Below are 16,564 nucleotides of genomic sequence, written 5' to 3'. Positions count from 1 at the left end.
CCCAATTTTGTACATAACACTTTAGACAGGACCTGTGAGCTCCCAAGACATCTCAGCTTCACAGCCAAAAAGTGGGAAAGCCAGACGGAAGCCTTGCATCTCAAGTCTGAATTATAAGCTGCGGTTTCCTAAACTGTAGTTTGAATTTGTTCAAAGTGCAGATTCAATAGGTCTTGGATGGGGTTTTGGAATTTGCATTTGAGGCAAACATCTGATGCTTGTGTTTCAATGATCATACTCAAAAACAATAATCTAGAAACTTCTTTTTCCCTTCTCTCTTAAAAGAACAACAAAAACAACCACCAAAAAAAAAAAAAGAGGCTGATCTCACCTCTTTCCAATCAAAGGAATTTTTTTTTTCTTAGAGAAGTGGAGCCCCCAGCTCTTCTATTCTGTGACCTACCCACACACACTGATAAAGTTAATTATCTGCCCTGGCTAAATGACTTTCCCTAGCAACACCCTAGCAACTAACATTAGCTCTGCCTTAGGCTACAAAACTGGAAAGAGATTTCTTGAAGTCCCGTGTATTTTACAACAAAACAAAACATCTGAACAGGAGGTTAAACCAGGTAAACTGGATTCATTACTAAGGAGATGAGACACAGACATACAAGACAGTTCACGACAATCCACAAACACAATAGTCAAAATAAGAAACTTTCTTCTCACAAGTTCTACTGAAGTCCAGAGGAGAGACTGCAAGATCTCATCCCACGGAGGAGAAGAGAATTTAAATGGGCAGAAGGAGGGAGGACATCCTAGGTGATGGGAAAGCTGTAAGCAAAGGTGCCAAGTCAAGTATGAAAGTGCGGGACACAGGGAACCCAGCTGGGAAGCACTGGGAGCTCAGTCTGGGATCTATGGCCAGATCATGGAGGGCCTTGAAGGTTACTGGAAGAACTTGGGTTGCATCAGAGGGTCCTGGGAGGCTGTTAAAGACGTTTTATTCATAGAACAGATACTTATGGAGCCAGGCACCATGATATGCATGGAGGATACAGTGGTGATCCCCAGAGACAGTCCCTCCCCTTATGGAGCTTGGAATCTAGTGATGGAGACAGACACTGAACAAATACAAAATGTAAAGACATAAAAGTGAATAGGTAATTATAAATCTTGAGAATATTAAGAGAAAGATATCAAGTTCCAGGAGAGCATATAAAGAGAGGCAGGACCTATTCTTGGAAATCAGGAAGGACTTCTCTGGGGAAGCAGTTTTGCACTGAGATCTGAAGGGTACATAGGAGTTGGCTGGGAGAGGGTGGGGGTTGGCAGAGACGAAAGCACTGGATTCCAGGCAGAGACAACCGCACAGGCAAAAGTTCACAAAATGGAAAAGCCATGGTGGCCGGAGCCCATGAGAAAAGGGGTACATGGTCTTCAAAGGCGGATTAAACAGGACCTCAGAGGCCATGTTAAAGATTCTTTGTTCTGAGAGCTCTGAAAAGCCACTGAAAAAGGATTTTAACCTCGGGATTGACATTCAAATCTGCATTTTAAAAAGGATCACTCAGTCTTCAGCTCAGAAGATGGATTGGAGGGAGAGTAAGAGTAGATGTGGGCAGCCCAATTAGGAGGCTGAGAGATGATGACAACTCGGACTGATGTGGTGGCAGAGGAGTTGGGGAGAAGTGAACAGATTCAAGGAGTTGGAAGCTAGTGATTTCGTGATGGATTGGATGTGTGGAGAGAAAGCAGCATTCTGATGTGACAGTAGAGCTGGGTTAGGGAAGTTTAACTCCGGTAGTGGGATTACAGATCCATGGGCTGCTTAGAGTCTGCTGTCATGGCCCAGATGATGGGATCACCACTGCGTAGAGGGAAGAACCCTATTTTAGTGTTGGTGAGGACTGTTTTGAATCCTGGTTCTTTTTCCCCTTACTAGCTGTGGCACCCAGACAGGTAAATTTTATAGGTTCCTTATCTGGAAAATAGCAGAGAGGAGGGGGCCTCCTACATCACATGGTTTTCCTGTCAATGTTGAATGAGAAATTAACTATTATGTCCCTCCCTGCTGTGTTCTGCCCACCTCCCTGTTAGATTTGAATACGCTGATTTAGATGAAAAGACTTTCAAGAACACATAATTGAGCTATTGGATGTAAAATAAGCTCCGTGAAGACAGGAGCCACATTTTATTTATCTCTAGTTTCCTGTCCTCTGAGATAAGATCGGGTACACTCTCATGAACAACTTAGTTTGTAGCATATATATCACCGTTATGATTGGAAAAGATTCGTGTTAACTATGTATTTAATATTTGCCTCTGCCCCAGATTGTAAGATCCACTAAGGCAAGTAATTTATTTGTCCAGTGTCCCAGTGCTGAGCACATGGAGGGCATTGGACATGAATGAATGAATGAATGAATGTTTGTTCCCTCTGGTACCCACTACTCAGCACAGACTTGGCCCCAAATCTATACTCAAGGAAAGCTTGCTGGATGCATGGGACTGTGCACCATGGAGTCTATGTGAGCCCTGAGCCAGTCCGGTCATACTGGAGATAATTCACTCAGGACGCAGAGGTGAATCTCTCTGAATGTCACCTCCATAAAGGAAGGCTGGTAGCTGGAGCAGGTGCTGCTGACCGTCGAGGAGGGTCAGGCCAAGAAAATAGCATAATTGCCTTCTGCAAAGGGGCACTGTCAGAGGACCTCTGAGAGAAGGCGCCCAGTTAATAGTGGCAGTGAGAGTCCCAGCACAAGGACTGAGGGCAGGCGAGGAGGAATGGAGGCTTCCTTTGCAGATGGCTCCTCTGGGCTGTTTGTTCCTGACGTCAAAGGAAAGCAAAGGAGATTGCTTTTTAAATGCCAGGCTCTTGAAGCGTGTTGACAGTCCAGGGGAAGGAGGGGGTGCAGTAACCAAAGCTTCTGAGAGCACTTGGGATGCTTGTGTACACTGAGGGGAGGCAGAGGCATTAAGGCATCCCCAAAGTGGGCTTGGTCTCCGTTACTGTGCTACCCAGGGCCAGCCCAGACCCACCCATTGAGCTTGGGGTGGGTGTGGGGAGACACCGGAGACCAGGCCCAGTATTTTACATGGGTCATTTCATTTAACTCTAGCATCCTCTAGAGGAAGGGTGTATTAGTCCAGAGGCACACATGCACCCTTTCTGAGCATGAAACTGAAGCTTGGAGAGCTTAAATAACCTGCTCAAGTCTCACAGTGGGTGAGCGACAGGACTAATGTTTGATTCCAGTCGGTGCCCAGGGGAACAGTGGGAGAGATTCCTGCACCTGGCCTTCTCCTGTCTGGCTTTGGGGTTGAGCCTGAGGCTCTGCCCAGTGAGCCCTTAGGTTCATCTCCTCTCCAAACATCTGTCACTGGGGACTGGGAACCTGAACTAAAATCTAAGCCAAGAAAACACAGGCTTTTCTCTGAAACTTTCAAAACCCCTTTCCAGGGCTCTATGAGGACTCCCATGGGCTTTAGGCACTTTTGTCTCCGTGGGCTCCTCCCTTCATAAAACAACAGTAAACATCATATTTTCTGACTCTGTAGGTATAAAGACAAATATATTAATAAATATTATATAGTGAAATATTTTATTGGACCTAAAGTTTTTTTTTTTTCTTCTGATTTTAAAGGAAACATTTTCAGGAATCTCCAAAGGTATTACAGGCCATAGCACTGTGCCTACTGGGTCCAATGGATGAATCATTCTGTTCCTTTCCATCCTCCAGTCTGACCTGTTTCAGGTCAGAGAAGGGCAATAGAGTCAGATAGCCATGGCATCTGACCCTGCCTTAACTGGCCGAAAGCCTCAGTTTGCTCATCTATAAAATGAGTGAAAGTAATGTCACGTTTATTGTGTGAAGCGAGAGTGGAAAATGTGAGCAGATATAGTAAGTAAACCGCCCAGAATATTGCCAGACACAGAGTAGGTGTGCAGCGAAAGTTCTCAGTCTTTCCCTCCTTGGAGCACCCTCCTCCCCAGGGTCCAGGGGGTTGGGGCAGCAGCCTCCTTGGTGGTGGGACAGAGTCCGCAGTGTCCCTGTACCCTATGATTTCCTCGCCAGACCCTGGGAATCCAGCGTCGCAAAATAAACACGGCCCCGCCGCTAATCGCCAGCGCGGAAACAAAACAGCGCTGCGCTCGGGGATCTGGGCAAAATCAGCCCTCCCTCTTCCTCCTCCTCCTCCTCCTCCGCCGCCCTCCCTTCCTCGCGCTGCTCGGCTTGCTCGGCTCAGCTCAGCTCAGCGCAGCGCAGCTCGGCAGCCGCCAAGCCGAGGCGGCAAGGTCTCCCGCTCGCCAGCGCCGTCTCCGAGCTCCGCTCCCCGCCCGGGCTCTGCCCGGTCGCGCTTCCGCGGGGACCACTTCGAGCAGGAGTCGCGTGGTGAGCCGGCGGCGAGGCACAAAGTTGAGGGCCCGCGAGGATGAGGCTATCCGCGGCGTCCCTGAGACTGAGCCGGAGTCCAGCGCTGCTGGCCCTGGCGCTGCCTCTGGCCGCGGCGCTGGCCTTCTCCGACGAGACCCTGGACAAAGTGCCCAAGTCGGAGGGCTACTGCAGCCGCATCCTGCGCGTCCAGGGCACGCGGCGCGAGGGCTACACCGAGTTCAGCCTCCGTGTGGAGGGCGACCCTGACTTCTACAAGCCGGGAACCAGCTACCGCGGTAAGTGGCCCTGCGTGGCGTTGAGGGCGCGGGACCCGGCCCCCGGAGGGCGCCGACCGCGCGGTGCGGGAGGAGGGCGCACGGTTCTCAGGCGCACAGTGCGGGCGCAGCCCGGTAAGGGCCCTTCTGTCCTGGATGCCCTCAGCCCTTTTAGACCCGAGCCAGTGTCCGGGGCCGTCGCGGGCCACAGCCAGGAGATGCAGCCCCCACGTCTGACGCGCGGTTCCCGGGCATGGGCTGTAGCGGAGCGACGCGCCACTCTGGCCTGGCTGGGAGGGAACCTGGCTTCTTCCCCCGCCGGCTCCAGGAGAGAAGTGGAGACTCGCCTTTCTCCAGATCCGTCTCTGGAGTGGAGCGGACCCTGGCTTCTCTTAGTCGGGTCCCAGGCAAGGTGGTGACTCCGGCTTTCCCTACTCCCATCCCTGAAAGAAAGGAAACCAGCTTCTCACTGACCGGTCCCCAGTGGGATGGTCACTCCAGCTTCCCCGGACAGATCCCTACAGGAGAAGGGACTTCGGCTTCTACCTTAGCTGGTCCCAGGGCACGAGGAGGAGGGGAGAGGAGCCAGATGCTTTTCGGAAGGGTCCCTGAAAAGAACTCCAAATTATTCTCCGATGGTTCCAGGCGAGGGAGAAGACCCTGGATTTCTAGGACAGGCTCCCAGTGGACAGGGAGCTCTAGGTAGTTTTGGACAGGGGAAGGGAATCCGATGAAGACGGAAGGGAAGCCCGGATTCCCGAGGCCTGCTCCCTGGGGGCCGGGACCTTGGCTCCCGCAACCCCAAGTCTCAGTGCCCCAGGGATGCCGTTCCTACGCTCCTCAGCTGAGAGCCGGCTTTCGGGAGCGCAGAGAGGGGATGTCCAAGCAAGTGAGCGCCTCCCAAGCAGGACAGGCAGCTCGACCCGCACAGACCTGAAGATCACTTACGCCATCCCCAGGGCCCACCGCCCCTCTCTTCAGCCGGGTCATCTCCCCAGACATCTTTTCCCCGTGCTGCAGCTGCCCTTCTCCAGTCGCGAGCCAGGATGTCGGGCAGGGAAAGAAGCCTGCCTGGCCTCACCGGGGCCCCGCGGGCGGGGAGTGACAGGGCGCGTGTCCCTTCACCCCTGCCCCTTCAAAAGTCAATTCTAGGGTCAAGCAGGAAGAGAGGGGCTTTGGGGCACCGAGTGGGGTGCTCTTCCATCCCCACTTTCCCGGTTCCTAAGCATCTCGGGAAGAAGCAATGGGAACAATACTGGAGAAAGTTTGGGGCAGTGTCAGCGGGCGCCGGGGCCACACAGGCGACCAGAACCTTCTCAGAACGCTTCCTCCGTTTTCCCGCGTTCGTGTTCCCGACTTTCTCCACCTGGAGCTACCCAGAGTGGGCTTCCCGGCATAGCCTGCACGTGGATGCGCTCAGCAGCTGGCCGGCAGCCCCTGCAAGCCGGCACGGGTCGGCGGGATGCTGGGTACTCCGCGGAGACGGGCAGGGTGGGGGTGGGGTGGAGGGCACCCGGCCCAGCCCCGGGGAGCTGGCGGCGGGTTGGCTGGGCTGCCCTGAGAGCCGAACCTACGAGCGGCCGCAGCCTCTCCTCCGAGCTGGGAAGCAGCCAGTCCTCTCCGTGGACTGAAGGGAAGTGGGCGTAACCCGCTGGCCTCTTCAGCCCTCCCCCAACCCGAGGGCCTGGGTTCCCTAGGAAAACTGTCCCAGCTCCACGTGGCAGGGAAAGAGGTGGCTCTGGAGTCAGGTGGACCAGGGTTTAGTAGCTGTGTGACCTTGTGCAAGTCCTTTAATTTATCTGAACCTGTTTCCCAGCTCTTGAAAACAGCTCTTTATCCAACCACTGTGGGCGGTTGCAGGGAGTGAATGAGTGCATAAAGATGAGCATGCCTGAGCTACAGCGAGCCCCGAATATGTGCTAGTTTGAGTTGGCTATGGGGCCCTAATGGTTTAATAATGGAGGGATGTGCCTGGTCAGATTGGTTTCTGGGGTGTGTGTGTGCGTGCATGCGTTTAAAAAGTAGGTTTATTCAGCACTCCTTTCAGCCAGTCTACCAGTGAATGCCAGTTACCTCGGTCCTCATGAAATAATTGAATGAATGAATGAATAATTTCTCCATATCATGAGGCTTGCCTTAGACTATTCCTCGTTTAGGACCAGGAGGATTTCTTTTTTCCTTTTTTTAATTTTTTGGTTGCGCTGCATGGCAAGTGGGATCTTAATTCCCCGACCAGGGATTGAACCCGTGCCCCCTGCAGTGCAAGTGGGGAGTCACAGTCTTAACCACTGGACCGCCAGGGAAGTCCTGGGAGGATTTCTTTTTTCCTTTTTTTAATTTTTCGGTTGCGCTGCATGGCAAGAGGGATCTTAATTCCCCGACCAGGGATTGAACCCGTGCCCCCTGCAGTGCAAGTGGGGAGTCACAGTCTTAACCACTGGACCGCCAGGGAAGTCCTGGGAGGATTTCTTTTTTGGGTAATTCAGGCTAGTCTGCTGTGCAGGCCATGAGTCCTTCTGGGTTTCTTTTCCCACTTGAATCCTCCCAGTTTGTCCAAGCACTGGCAGCAAGTGGCCCCAGCCCTGAGACAGAGATGCATCTGGGATTCACATGGACAGAGAGGTTCCATGACTGCCTAAGTATCCACTGCCAGCAGGTGGAAACTGGGGCTGGGAGGGGAACACTAGGCTTTCACGTTATAGGTTATTCCAGCCTAAAAAGTTAGCCTTTGGACTGTGACATCCGACTCAGGCCGTTGGTGGGCAATCATCTTATCTCCTTTCTGGTGACTAAGAGATCCTGAACGAAAGATCTTACAGGAACCATGCTAAGGTCCTCTGAGTAAATACTCTGCGATTAGCAAACCTGATTCTGCCACTCAAAGTTAGGAAGAAAAGGGCACTGGCCTAGTTTGTGACATTTTCTGTTGGCTTATACTTTCTTAGAATAGTTACATTAGAAGTAAATCTAATACATTCTGCTCTAGGTATTGACTTAGGGCTGTGGAAATTAACATTCCCCTGGTGTTCTGTTTGCTGTTTTATTTTTTCCTGAATTAGGGCCCCTCAATCGTTGGAATCAATGGCTTGTTTTCCTGCCGCAAACCTTTGTCCTCAGTATTCTAGTTCATCCCCAAAGAGCTTCTGCTCTCCATGCCCCCCACCCCAGCATATCCTTTAGGTATTCTAGACTGGAATAAAATGGTCACTATTAAGAAATATATTGAAACATGGGGTTTCTTCTCAACAGCCAGGATCCAGTTGAGATGATGATTCAGCCTTTTTCCAAGTTGTTAGTACTATATTGACTGCCTTCTCTCTCCCACCACATCTCTCTACTCTCCCTCCCTCTTCCCCCCAATACCCCTCCCTCTGCAATAATTGTGCTTTAGAAAGCTCTGAAAGGCCTGCTCTGTTTCTGACCATGGCCTCCTTTGAAAAAGAGATTACAGTGATTAAAAATAACAAGTTGAGGATTCTCAAGGGACTTCCCTTATAAGAGGACAATTTGCAGGACCAGCCATTCCCAGATCCCAATTTCAAGCCAAATAGAAGAAAATCAGCTGAAATGTTCAAGAATTGATTGAAAATAAAAGAGGCTCTTTTGTCTGTCCAAAGGTCTGTTTATTAGGAAAATAAAGCCAGACCCTGGCTAATGAGAGTGGCTTTTCCTAGATGCTCTTTAAAGGGAAATTTCAAGGAACTTGATGGGGAAAGAATGTCCAGTTGAGATTACAAAAACTTGTCCAACTTCAAGCATAATTGAGGGATTTATTCTAAACCGGGAGGTTTGGAGACCTCCAAAGCTGCTTTGCCTTCTTTTTTTTTGTCTCTCTTTGGGGTGCACGCTGCCATAAGAATGTGTGTTCCAGAGTGTCCCATCTCCGCCTGGTAGAATGAACACAGGCTTTGATGTTGGCTGGGTCTGTTTCCACTTCAGCTCAGTCACACATTCACTGTGTGACCTCAGGCAGGCAGCTTTACCTCTCTGAGCTACAGTTTCTCCAACTGTAAAATGAGGCTGCTTCTCCCACCGCCCACAGCATAGCTATGAGAATTAGAAATACTCCATGTCGAAAGAAACTGTCATACAGTAGGATATATATATATATTTTATATATATATATATATATATACACACATACACACACATATGTATGTAATGTTATGAGATCATTATTTATTTTGGAAATAGAAGAATACTTGGCAGCTAGCACTGGATGAGATATTGTGTTAAGTACTTCCTACGCATCTCACTTATTCCTTCCAGTACTTTGGGGCAGTTTATTATTTTTATTTTATAGATGAGGACACTAAATCTCAGAGAGGTTTAGTAACTTGCCCATGGTCACACAGCTATAATCAGTGGAGTCAGGATACAAACTTAGGGATGTCTAACTCCTGAATCTCTGCTCTTAACCAGTCTTCTACACTGACTCAATAAAATAAATTAGGAGTAGACTGAATTCACCCAGCTACCCTCAGCCTTCTAGATGTTGTCTTTGTTGAAGGAAAACAGCAATAGAAAATCAAGATAATAACTGACAGGGCTTCCCTGGTGGCGCAGTGGTTAAGAATCCACCTGCCAATGCAGGGGACACAGGTTCCGTTCCTGGTCTGGGAAGATCCCACATGCCACGGAGCAACTAAGCCCATGCTCCACAATTACTGAGCCTGTGCTCTAGAGCCCGTGAGCCACAACTACTGAGCACGTGAGCCACAACTACTGAGCCCACGTGCTTAGAGCCCATGCTCCGCAACAAGAGAAGCCACTGCAATGAGAAGCCCCTGCTTGCCGCAACTAGAGAAAAGCCCGCGCGCAGCAATGAAGACCCAACGCAGCCAACGATAAAATAAATAAATTTTTTAAAAAAAAATAATAATTGACATATCTTGGGACACAAAATATGAAGTGATGGGTCCTTATTTACATTTTCTTTTTATAGACTTCAGTGTTGCATTTCCCCATAAACCAGAAGATTAATTTAGAAACACGAAGAACCTTGCCAATCTTTAGCCAGTTCCTTTTGTTTGTGGGGAAACAGAAACAAATTGAAAATAAAAAACCCTAATTTGACTGTTGTTTTGTTTTTATATGCAGATATTATATGCCTGTAAAATTATGTTTGAAAAGTATACATGTAGAATCTGAAAAATTTAGGCTGGATAAGGTCTTTTAAATAAACTATTTATTATCTAGTGTTTTTTTTTAAATTAAGCACTGCTGATGATTAACTGTAATTAATTATAAGTGACCCCCCACCTCTCCTCTTTTCTTTTTTTATTAGGTAACTTTTTAACTTGTGCTCCCTTTTCATAAGTATTTAGTTCAAATAGATAATAAAAATTAAAAGATGCATGCGTATCTACATGCTTAATAGTTGTGGGGATTGTTGCTTTTGAGTTTTATGAAACCAAAAAGAAAACAGAACATACAATAAAATGAAAGCATAAAAGTTGGAATTTTTCAAGGCTTTAAACTTGTGTACTTCCCATACACAGTTAAGTTGTTCCATTCCAGCTGGCTGACTCAACTGGAACAATGGGCTATAATTGCTGATATGTTTGCAAACATGCCATTAGCTTGTTATACAGAATGTCAGATGTAGGTCGATACCAATTTCTGCAGGGAAAAAAAAAACACTTACCATCTTGTATTAGTCAGGATACAGGCTAAGCTCATGTTACAAAGAGACCCCAAAATACAGTGTTTTAAACAAGAGATAAATGGGAAATCCAAGATGATGGGTGGCTTGTTCCACAAGGTCAATCAGTACCCCAGGTTCCTTCCATCTTGTTGCTCTACCATCTACTAGCACTCTGCAGTCACAGAGTGACAAGTCACAGTACCTGAAACGTGGCTCATCCAAACTGAGTTGTGCTGTAAGCGTAAGATGCACACTGGTTCTTGAATAATTAGTATGAAAAAGGAATAAGCTTCTCATTAATAATATTTTATATTGATTACATGTTTAAGTTATAATTGTATATAGTAGGCTACATAAAATATACTGTTAAAATTAATTTTACTTGTTTTACATTTATTCCTACCGGCTACTTGTTAAGTAAAATGAATTCCCCCTGGCTTGAGCTTATTTCTATTGGACAGCACTGTTCTTGGGAGTTGTCCTCATCAGCATGGTGACAGCCAGCTCACTACCAACACATCTGAGTTCCAGTCAGCATGCAGAGGGGAAAGGAAGTAGAGGCAAGCAGCTTTCTTTTAGTGATGTGACCCAGAAATCACAGCTAGCACTTTCAAACACACTCCTTTGCTAAGAATTTGGTCCCATGGCCACACCTAGATGCAAGGGAGCCTGGGAAAGATAGCATTTAGCTGGGCATCCACATGCCCAGTGAAAACTTCGGGGAGGGATGTATTTTTCAAAAGGATGAAGGTGAAAATGGATTTGGAGGGGCAGTTAGCCGTCGTCTGTCACATGTTTTAATGCATAGTCATGTAAAAACAATGTTTCATGTTCTCTTTCTCAGTGATAGGTGGTCTAGGTGGGTCTTCTCAACAGCACGTGAACTGATATTCCTGCTAAATGAATCAGTAGGGGAAGGAGTGTTGATGTAGGTGTGTGTGCATGCACGCGCGTGTGGTGTGTTGATAGGGTTCATACTGAGAAGAAATAAGGGGCCAGTGTGTCAGAGTAGCCTGCTCTGTCTCACCCTTCCTCAAGGAAGCAGCAAGGAAGGGAAGGAATGAAGGAAGAAGTGGATAAAGCAAGAAAATGCAAGAGAGGGAGAGGAAAAAGGAAAAGAGGGGGAAGAAGGAGGAGGAAAGGAGGGGAAGGAGAAGAAAGAAATTAAGAGAAAAGAAAAAAACCTCACTGGGATATACATTTAGAATGAGAAAGAAATAATTTTATGGAGGAGTCCCATTCTTTTTTAGTTTTAAAGTCTTAACGAAGGCTATCATTCTCATTCTCTTAGTGAGTAGATAAATTCCCCCAAATAAGATCCCATTGATCATGCATTGTTTTATTAAGATTAGTTTAAAAATAAGTGGGCTTCCCTGGTGGCGCAGTGGTTGGGAGTCTGCCTGCCGAATCAGGGGATACGGGTTCGTGCCCCAGTCTGGGAGGATCCCACATGCTGCGGAGCGGCTGGGCCCGTGAGCCATGGCCACTGAGCTTGCACGTCCGGAGCCTGTGCTCCGCAGTGGGAGAGGCCACAACAGTGAGAGGCCCACGTACCGCACAAAAAAATAAAAAATAAAAACCAGAATAAAAATAAGTGCTCTTAATCTGCTGTGGAATTTACTAAATTTGCTGAGATCAAAAATTTTAAAATTGAAGTATAGTTGATTTACAATGTTGCGTTACTTTCAGGTATACAGCAAAGTGATTCAGCTAATACATATTAACTGAATATATATATATATTCTTTTTCAAGAGAGGAGTCCCACATTACTTGAGGATTAGAGTCAAGAGGCACTATGGAAAGCAAAAATCACATAAGTCAAAATTATTCCTTAAAAATCCTTTGCAATTTTACATAAACAATCACATGGATACTAGATTCAATCTAGCCTTATTTATGTGCCCCAGCAGATAGTTTTGTTAGTGGGGAATAGAAACAAACTGACATTTCTCAGTAAGTCCAGCACTTCTATTTTTCCCCCCAGCATTGGAAGAGACCAGTGTTTCCTCAGTTGAATACTAGATAAAACCATTGGTTTGTTGGTCCTTAAACACTGACATGACAAGTACGAAATACTCACTATCTGATGGACTAAGGGAACCCAGAGTCACAGCTCGTGACTGTCACACTCACACATGCATGCGTGTATTGAACACAGTGGCAAGTGGCCCATATGATCTCAAGTATTATTTCCTTTCTCTGTTTTTTCTCTGATGGTGCGCAGTTGTGTCTGGTTCCTGTCATATGCACCTCTCTGGAGCACCTACAGTGGCAGAGAGCTCACTACGTCACGTAAAGCTTTCTGTGTGGCTAGCCAGCTCATTTTTACTAGGTGTCTTGGCTGGGCTGGAGTTGAGGCTAGGATAGGAAAGGTAAGGATTTAGGTAACACCACAAGAAGACCTTTGTGAGCTCTACATAGACAAGGCTTCTAACTTTCACAGACTATTCAAAACTGCCGTGAAAAGTTGAGGGAAACTTTAAACAGGGGCCTGCTCACATCCACTGATTTGCTGAGGTCTAGGAGACCCACGGGAAATAACTTGAATCCTGTCTACAGTTGTGGTTCAGATGTTTGCAAACACAGACTAGGTGAGAGGGGGAAGGACAGGGAAGGGCTGCGAGCACAAAATTTTGTGTGTGGGGGATGGGAGTGTGGGGAGGTGGGCAGACTCAGACAGGCGGGAAGAACTGAATGGGGATTCTGGGTGCTACAGGAGGCTCTTCTGATGCTCTTCGTCTTCCCCCCTTCCTCCTTTTCTTCTTCTCCTTCTTCATTTTCTTTTCCTCCTTTTCTCTCTTCTCCTTCTCCTCACAGCAGCAACCCTGACCTTTGAATTTTCCAAACACGCCAAGCTCATTCCCACCCCAGGGCCTTTGTATATGCTTTTCTCCATGCCTCGAATGCTCTCCCCCAGATCTTTGGCTCACTCTTTGTCTTTTGAGTCTCAGCTCAGATGTTATTTCTTTAAACATCTTTAAAGATGTTATTTCTTTAAATCTGACCACCAATTTATGTTTCTCATTACTTTGGCCTGGTTTTATTTTCTTCATACCCCTGAACCACTCTCTGAAATGATCTTTATCATCTGCCTCCTCGAGCTAGAATACAAGCTTTCTGAGAGCAAGGACTTCGCCTTTGTTATTTGCCGTTTTATCGCCAGCACCCAAAAGAGCGTGTGGCCATCACAGGCACTGAATCATTGTTTATCGAAAAGTGAATGTATCATTTAAACCCCAAGCACCCCTCTGAAAGAGAGAAGTGAGATCTCCCTCTAAGGGGGCTGGATGGAAGGAAGGGAAAGCACTTCTCCCTCTGCAAGAGGGAGGTGAGGCCAAGGAATGGGGACAGATGGCAAGGATCTCCATGTGGTGGCAGCAGAGAGAAAGGATGCTCACTCAGTGCCCTGGGGGCATTGGGTGGAGGCTGAGGGCAGGTAAACGGTCCGGGTCCAGGGTGAAGGCTGTTGGAAGCGAAGAGATCGGCAGTCATATGCATGGTGGGAAGCAGGATCGTTGATGGTTCAGAGGTGAAGAGCACAAGGACAGCAGGCAAGAGAGCAAAGGGAAGGAGCTGCCAGCCTCAGACACTGACTCTGATTACATGGAGAATAGGGCAGAGGGGATTGTTGATCCATCAAGCGTAGACACCAGTTATTAAAGTGACTTTCCCTGGAAGCAGCTCTTTGTGGAGTCATTTGTGTGATTTCCAAACCTAGTTATGTGTAAGAATCACTTGGAAAGTTTAAAAATATATATATATATATCTTCACTGGCTCCACCCCAACAAAGGGCTGGATTCCAGGAATCTATATTCTTTCTTTCTTTTTCTTTTTTTTTAAAAGCAAGATGGTGAGACACAAAGAGAAGGTGGCCAAAAGGTGGCCCCTTCTCTGTGAATGTGCTTCCCCACCCCCATCTCTCCCAGCCTCACCCCCAGCCTCCTAGTCCCACATACTTGGTCACATCACTGCCCTATCCTGTTTCTGTCGACACAGTGGCCAATGGCATGTCCTCAGAGCCAACACAGTGGTGACATTCCCCTGCCTCGGCCGAGGAGTGGTGGGGAGGGAAGAGCTGTGAGCTTCCTCTAGGTGACAACCCTCGCAGATCAGCAGAGCCTGAGCTAAGGCGACCTTGTTGTGCATCTCTGCTGCCAAAGACTGCCTCCCGTGTAACTTCCACTCATCACTCCGGGTTCTGTCCTCTGGAGTCCAGCAGATTAGGTTTCCCCTTGGCCATATGTCAGCCCTTGAGATGTTTGTGAAGAAACAGGTACTATGACTTCTCTTCTGATTAAACTGCCCTGCTTTCTTCAACCATTCTTTGTAGGACACTCTTCCTTATTCCCTTGCACCTTGGACTCCAGATGTGCTCTGATCAGGGTGGAACATGGCAGGATAATTATCTCCCTTGTTCTGGACACCGTGTTTGTGTTAAGCTTGCCAGGTCTTGTGCTCGCTGTTTTGGCAGCTGTGTTGTACTCTGGAATCACACTGAGCTTGCAGCCAGCAAAAAATTCCTGTGATTTGGTGGGAAGGCTTGCTGCCCTCCTTTCCCTGTACTAGTGAAACTGGTCCTAGGACATAAGCTCTGACATGATTCCCCATTAGACTTAATCCAGCATATTTGGGTCCATCACGGTAGCTGTCAACCATTCATGAATCTGGATTCTGTCACTGAATGACCTATCCATATAGTCTAATTTTGGATTATCCACAGTTTTGACAAGCAAGCCTTAGAAGGCTTTAGCTAAGAAGTTGGTAAGAGTGATGAGCAGGTCAGGGCTTAGGACAGAGCATTCTGACATCCCTTAAAATCTTGCTCCAAAGCTGACATCTAATTAAAATAGTACTGAAGTCAACTGATTTTCTGTTAACTCAGTGGCACTTAAATACTAACGGCCACCCTGCTGGTCAGCCACCTCAGTTTAGTCACAAGTACTGTTTCTTTAGCCTGATAATGAATCTTACAGTCTAGGCAGAATTATTTTCTTTGTTCCAAAATTAGTCAGGAGTCTTTCCACTGCAAGTGACAGGAACAAAGTCTAACTAAAGCAAAAAATAGAATTATTGAGTCCTATATTTGGAAAGTCCACGGGTGGATCTGGCCAGCTTCAGGTATAAATGGATCTAGGTATTTTTATTAACATTTAAATGTCTGTGGAAAGTGTAGTGATAGCCCCTCTTTTTTAAAATTAATCATTTCTTCTCTCTCTTTTCTGCCTTCCTCCCTCCCTCCCCCCCTCCTTTTCTTTCTTCCTTTCCCTTTCTCCTTTCCTCTCCATCTTTTCCATTCACTCCTTTTACCTTCTGTCTCTCCTTCCATCCTTTACCTCTTGGCTGTGTTTTTATGTGGTGGCATAATTTTTCTTACTGCAGATAAACTTTCTCCCAGTGCCAGGGAAGATAGCTGTCAACAACCTTCAGTGAAAAGACTTTCAGTTCTGTAACTGAAACAAAAGCCTTTCCCCCTTTACTTCCAAGCTGAAAAATCCCAGGGAAGGATTCTGATTGGCCCAGCTTGGGTGACATACCCAGGGGAATGGAGTACATTACGATATGGAGATAGACTGCATCTGGGTCACAGTCACTTCTATGACTTGCTATTTCAGGAGGGAGAAGGGGGACTGTGATTGGCAGCCCCGAAGATCACATGGTCAGTGTAAGGGGAGGTGTGGGGGTCCTAGACAGCATGTGTTCCTTAGAACTTCCTACCCTCCCCCAGATACATTCTCTTGGCTGACATATCTCCAATTCCTCAGGAGTATTCTTCCCATCCATTCCTCTTCCCAGCCACGTATTGGTTAGCTCAGGACCCATTCACCTGGTTCCCAGCTAGTCCATGATGAGAGAGCACATGGGGGAAAGAATGAACTTCTATTGAATGGTTGCAATGTGCTTCATATACCTTATCTCATTTAGTCCTTATGACAAATGCATGAAATGATAACGATGATCCCTACTTTAGAGCGGAGACTCATTGATCTTTAAATATATTTTATTAATTTATCCAAATTTATATATACTTACTATTACAAATATTAATTCATTACTTGTTAGGATAACAATAGAAGTACTGTTACTGCCATCTTACAGGAGATTGTCAACTGAGGTAATGAGAAGTTAAATAATTAGTCCGAGGTAACACGTAGTAAATAGAGAGGAATTTGAACGCAGGTCTGTTAGCTACATCCATTGTGCATCTATAGGTACAGCCCTTACAACTTTAAATATGCATGATCTTTAATCTGGAATGAGAGGTATTTCATCTCTTCTGGGGAATGCTGGGAGCATTCACTGAGGAAGTTCATCCAAGCG

General features: G+C 47.0%; 1 protein-coding gene across 1 annotated transcript in view; it reads left to right on the top strand.

Moving 5' to 3' along the window:
- Positions 1 to 4,145: 4,145 nt before the first annotated feature.
- Positions 4,146 to 16,564, top strand: part of SPON1 (spondin 1) — a 276,478-nt gene continuing 264,059 nt past the window's right edge. The window contains exon 1 of the mRNA XM_024756961.1: positions 4,146 to 4,618. Coding sequence (XP_024612729.1) covers positions 4,381 to 4,618 — 238 coding nt within the window. The 5' untranslated portion in view covers positions 4,146 to 4,380. The remainder of the gene's footprint in view (positions 4,619 to 16,564) is intronic.

This window comes from Neophocaena asiaeorientalis, unplaced genomic scaffold, assembly GCF_003031525.2.
Source record: "Neophocaena asiaeorientalis asiaeorientalis breed wild unplaced genomic scaffold, Neophocaena_asiaeorientalis_V1.1 scaffold504, whole genome shotgun sequence".
In the NCBI taxonomy this organism is placed as follows: Eukaryota; Metazoa; Chordata; class Mammalia; order Artiodactyla; family Phocoenidae; genus Neophocaena; species Neophocaena asiaeorientalis.
The sequence above is the reverse complement of the archived record's forward strand: the minus strand, read 5'-3'. Positions and strand labels throughout refer to the sequence as shown.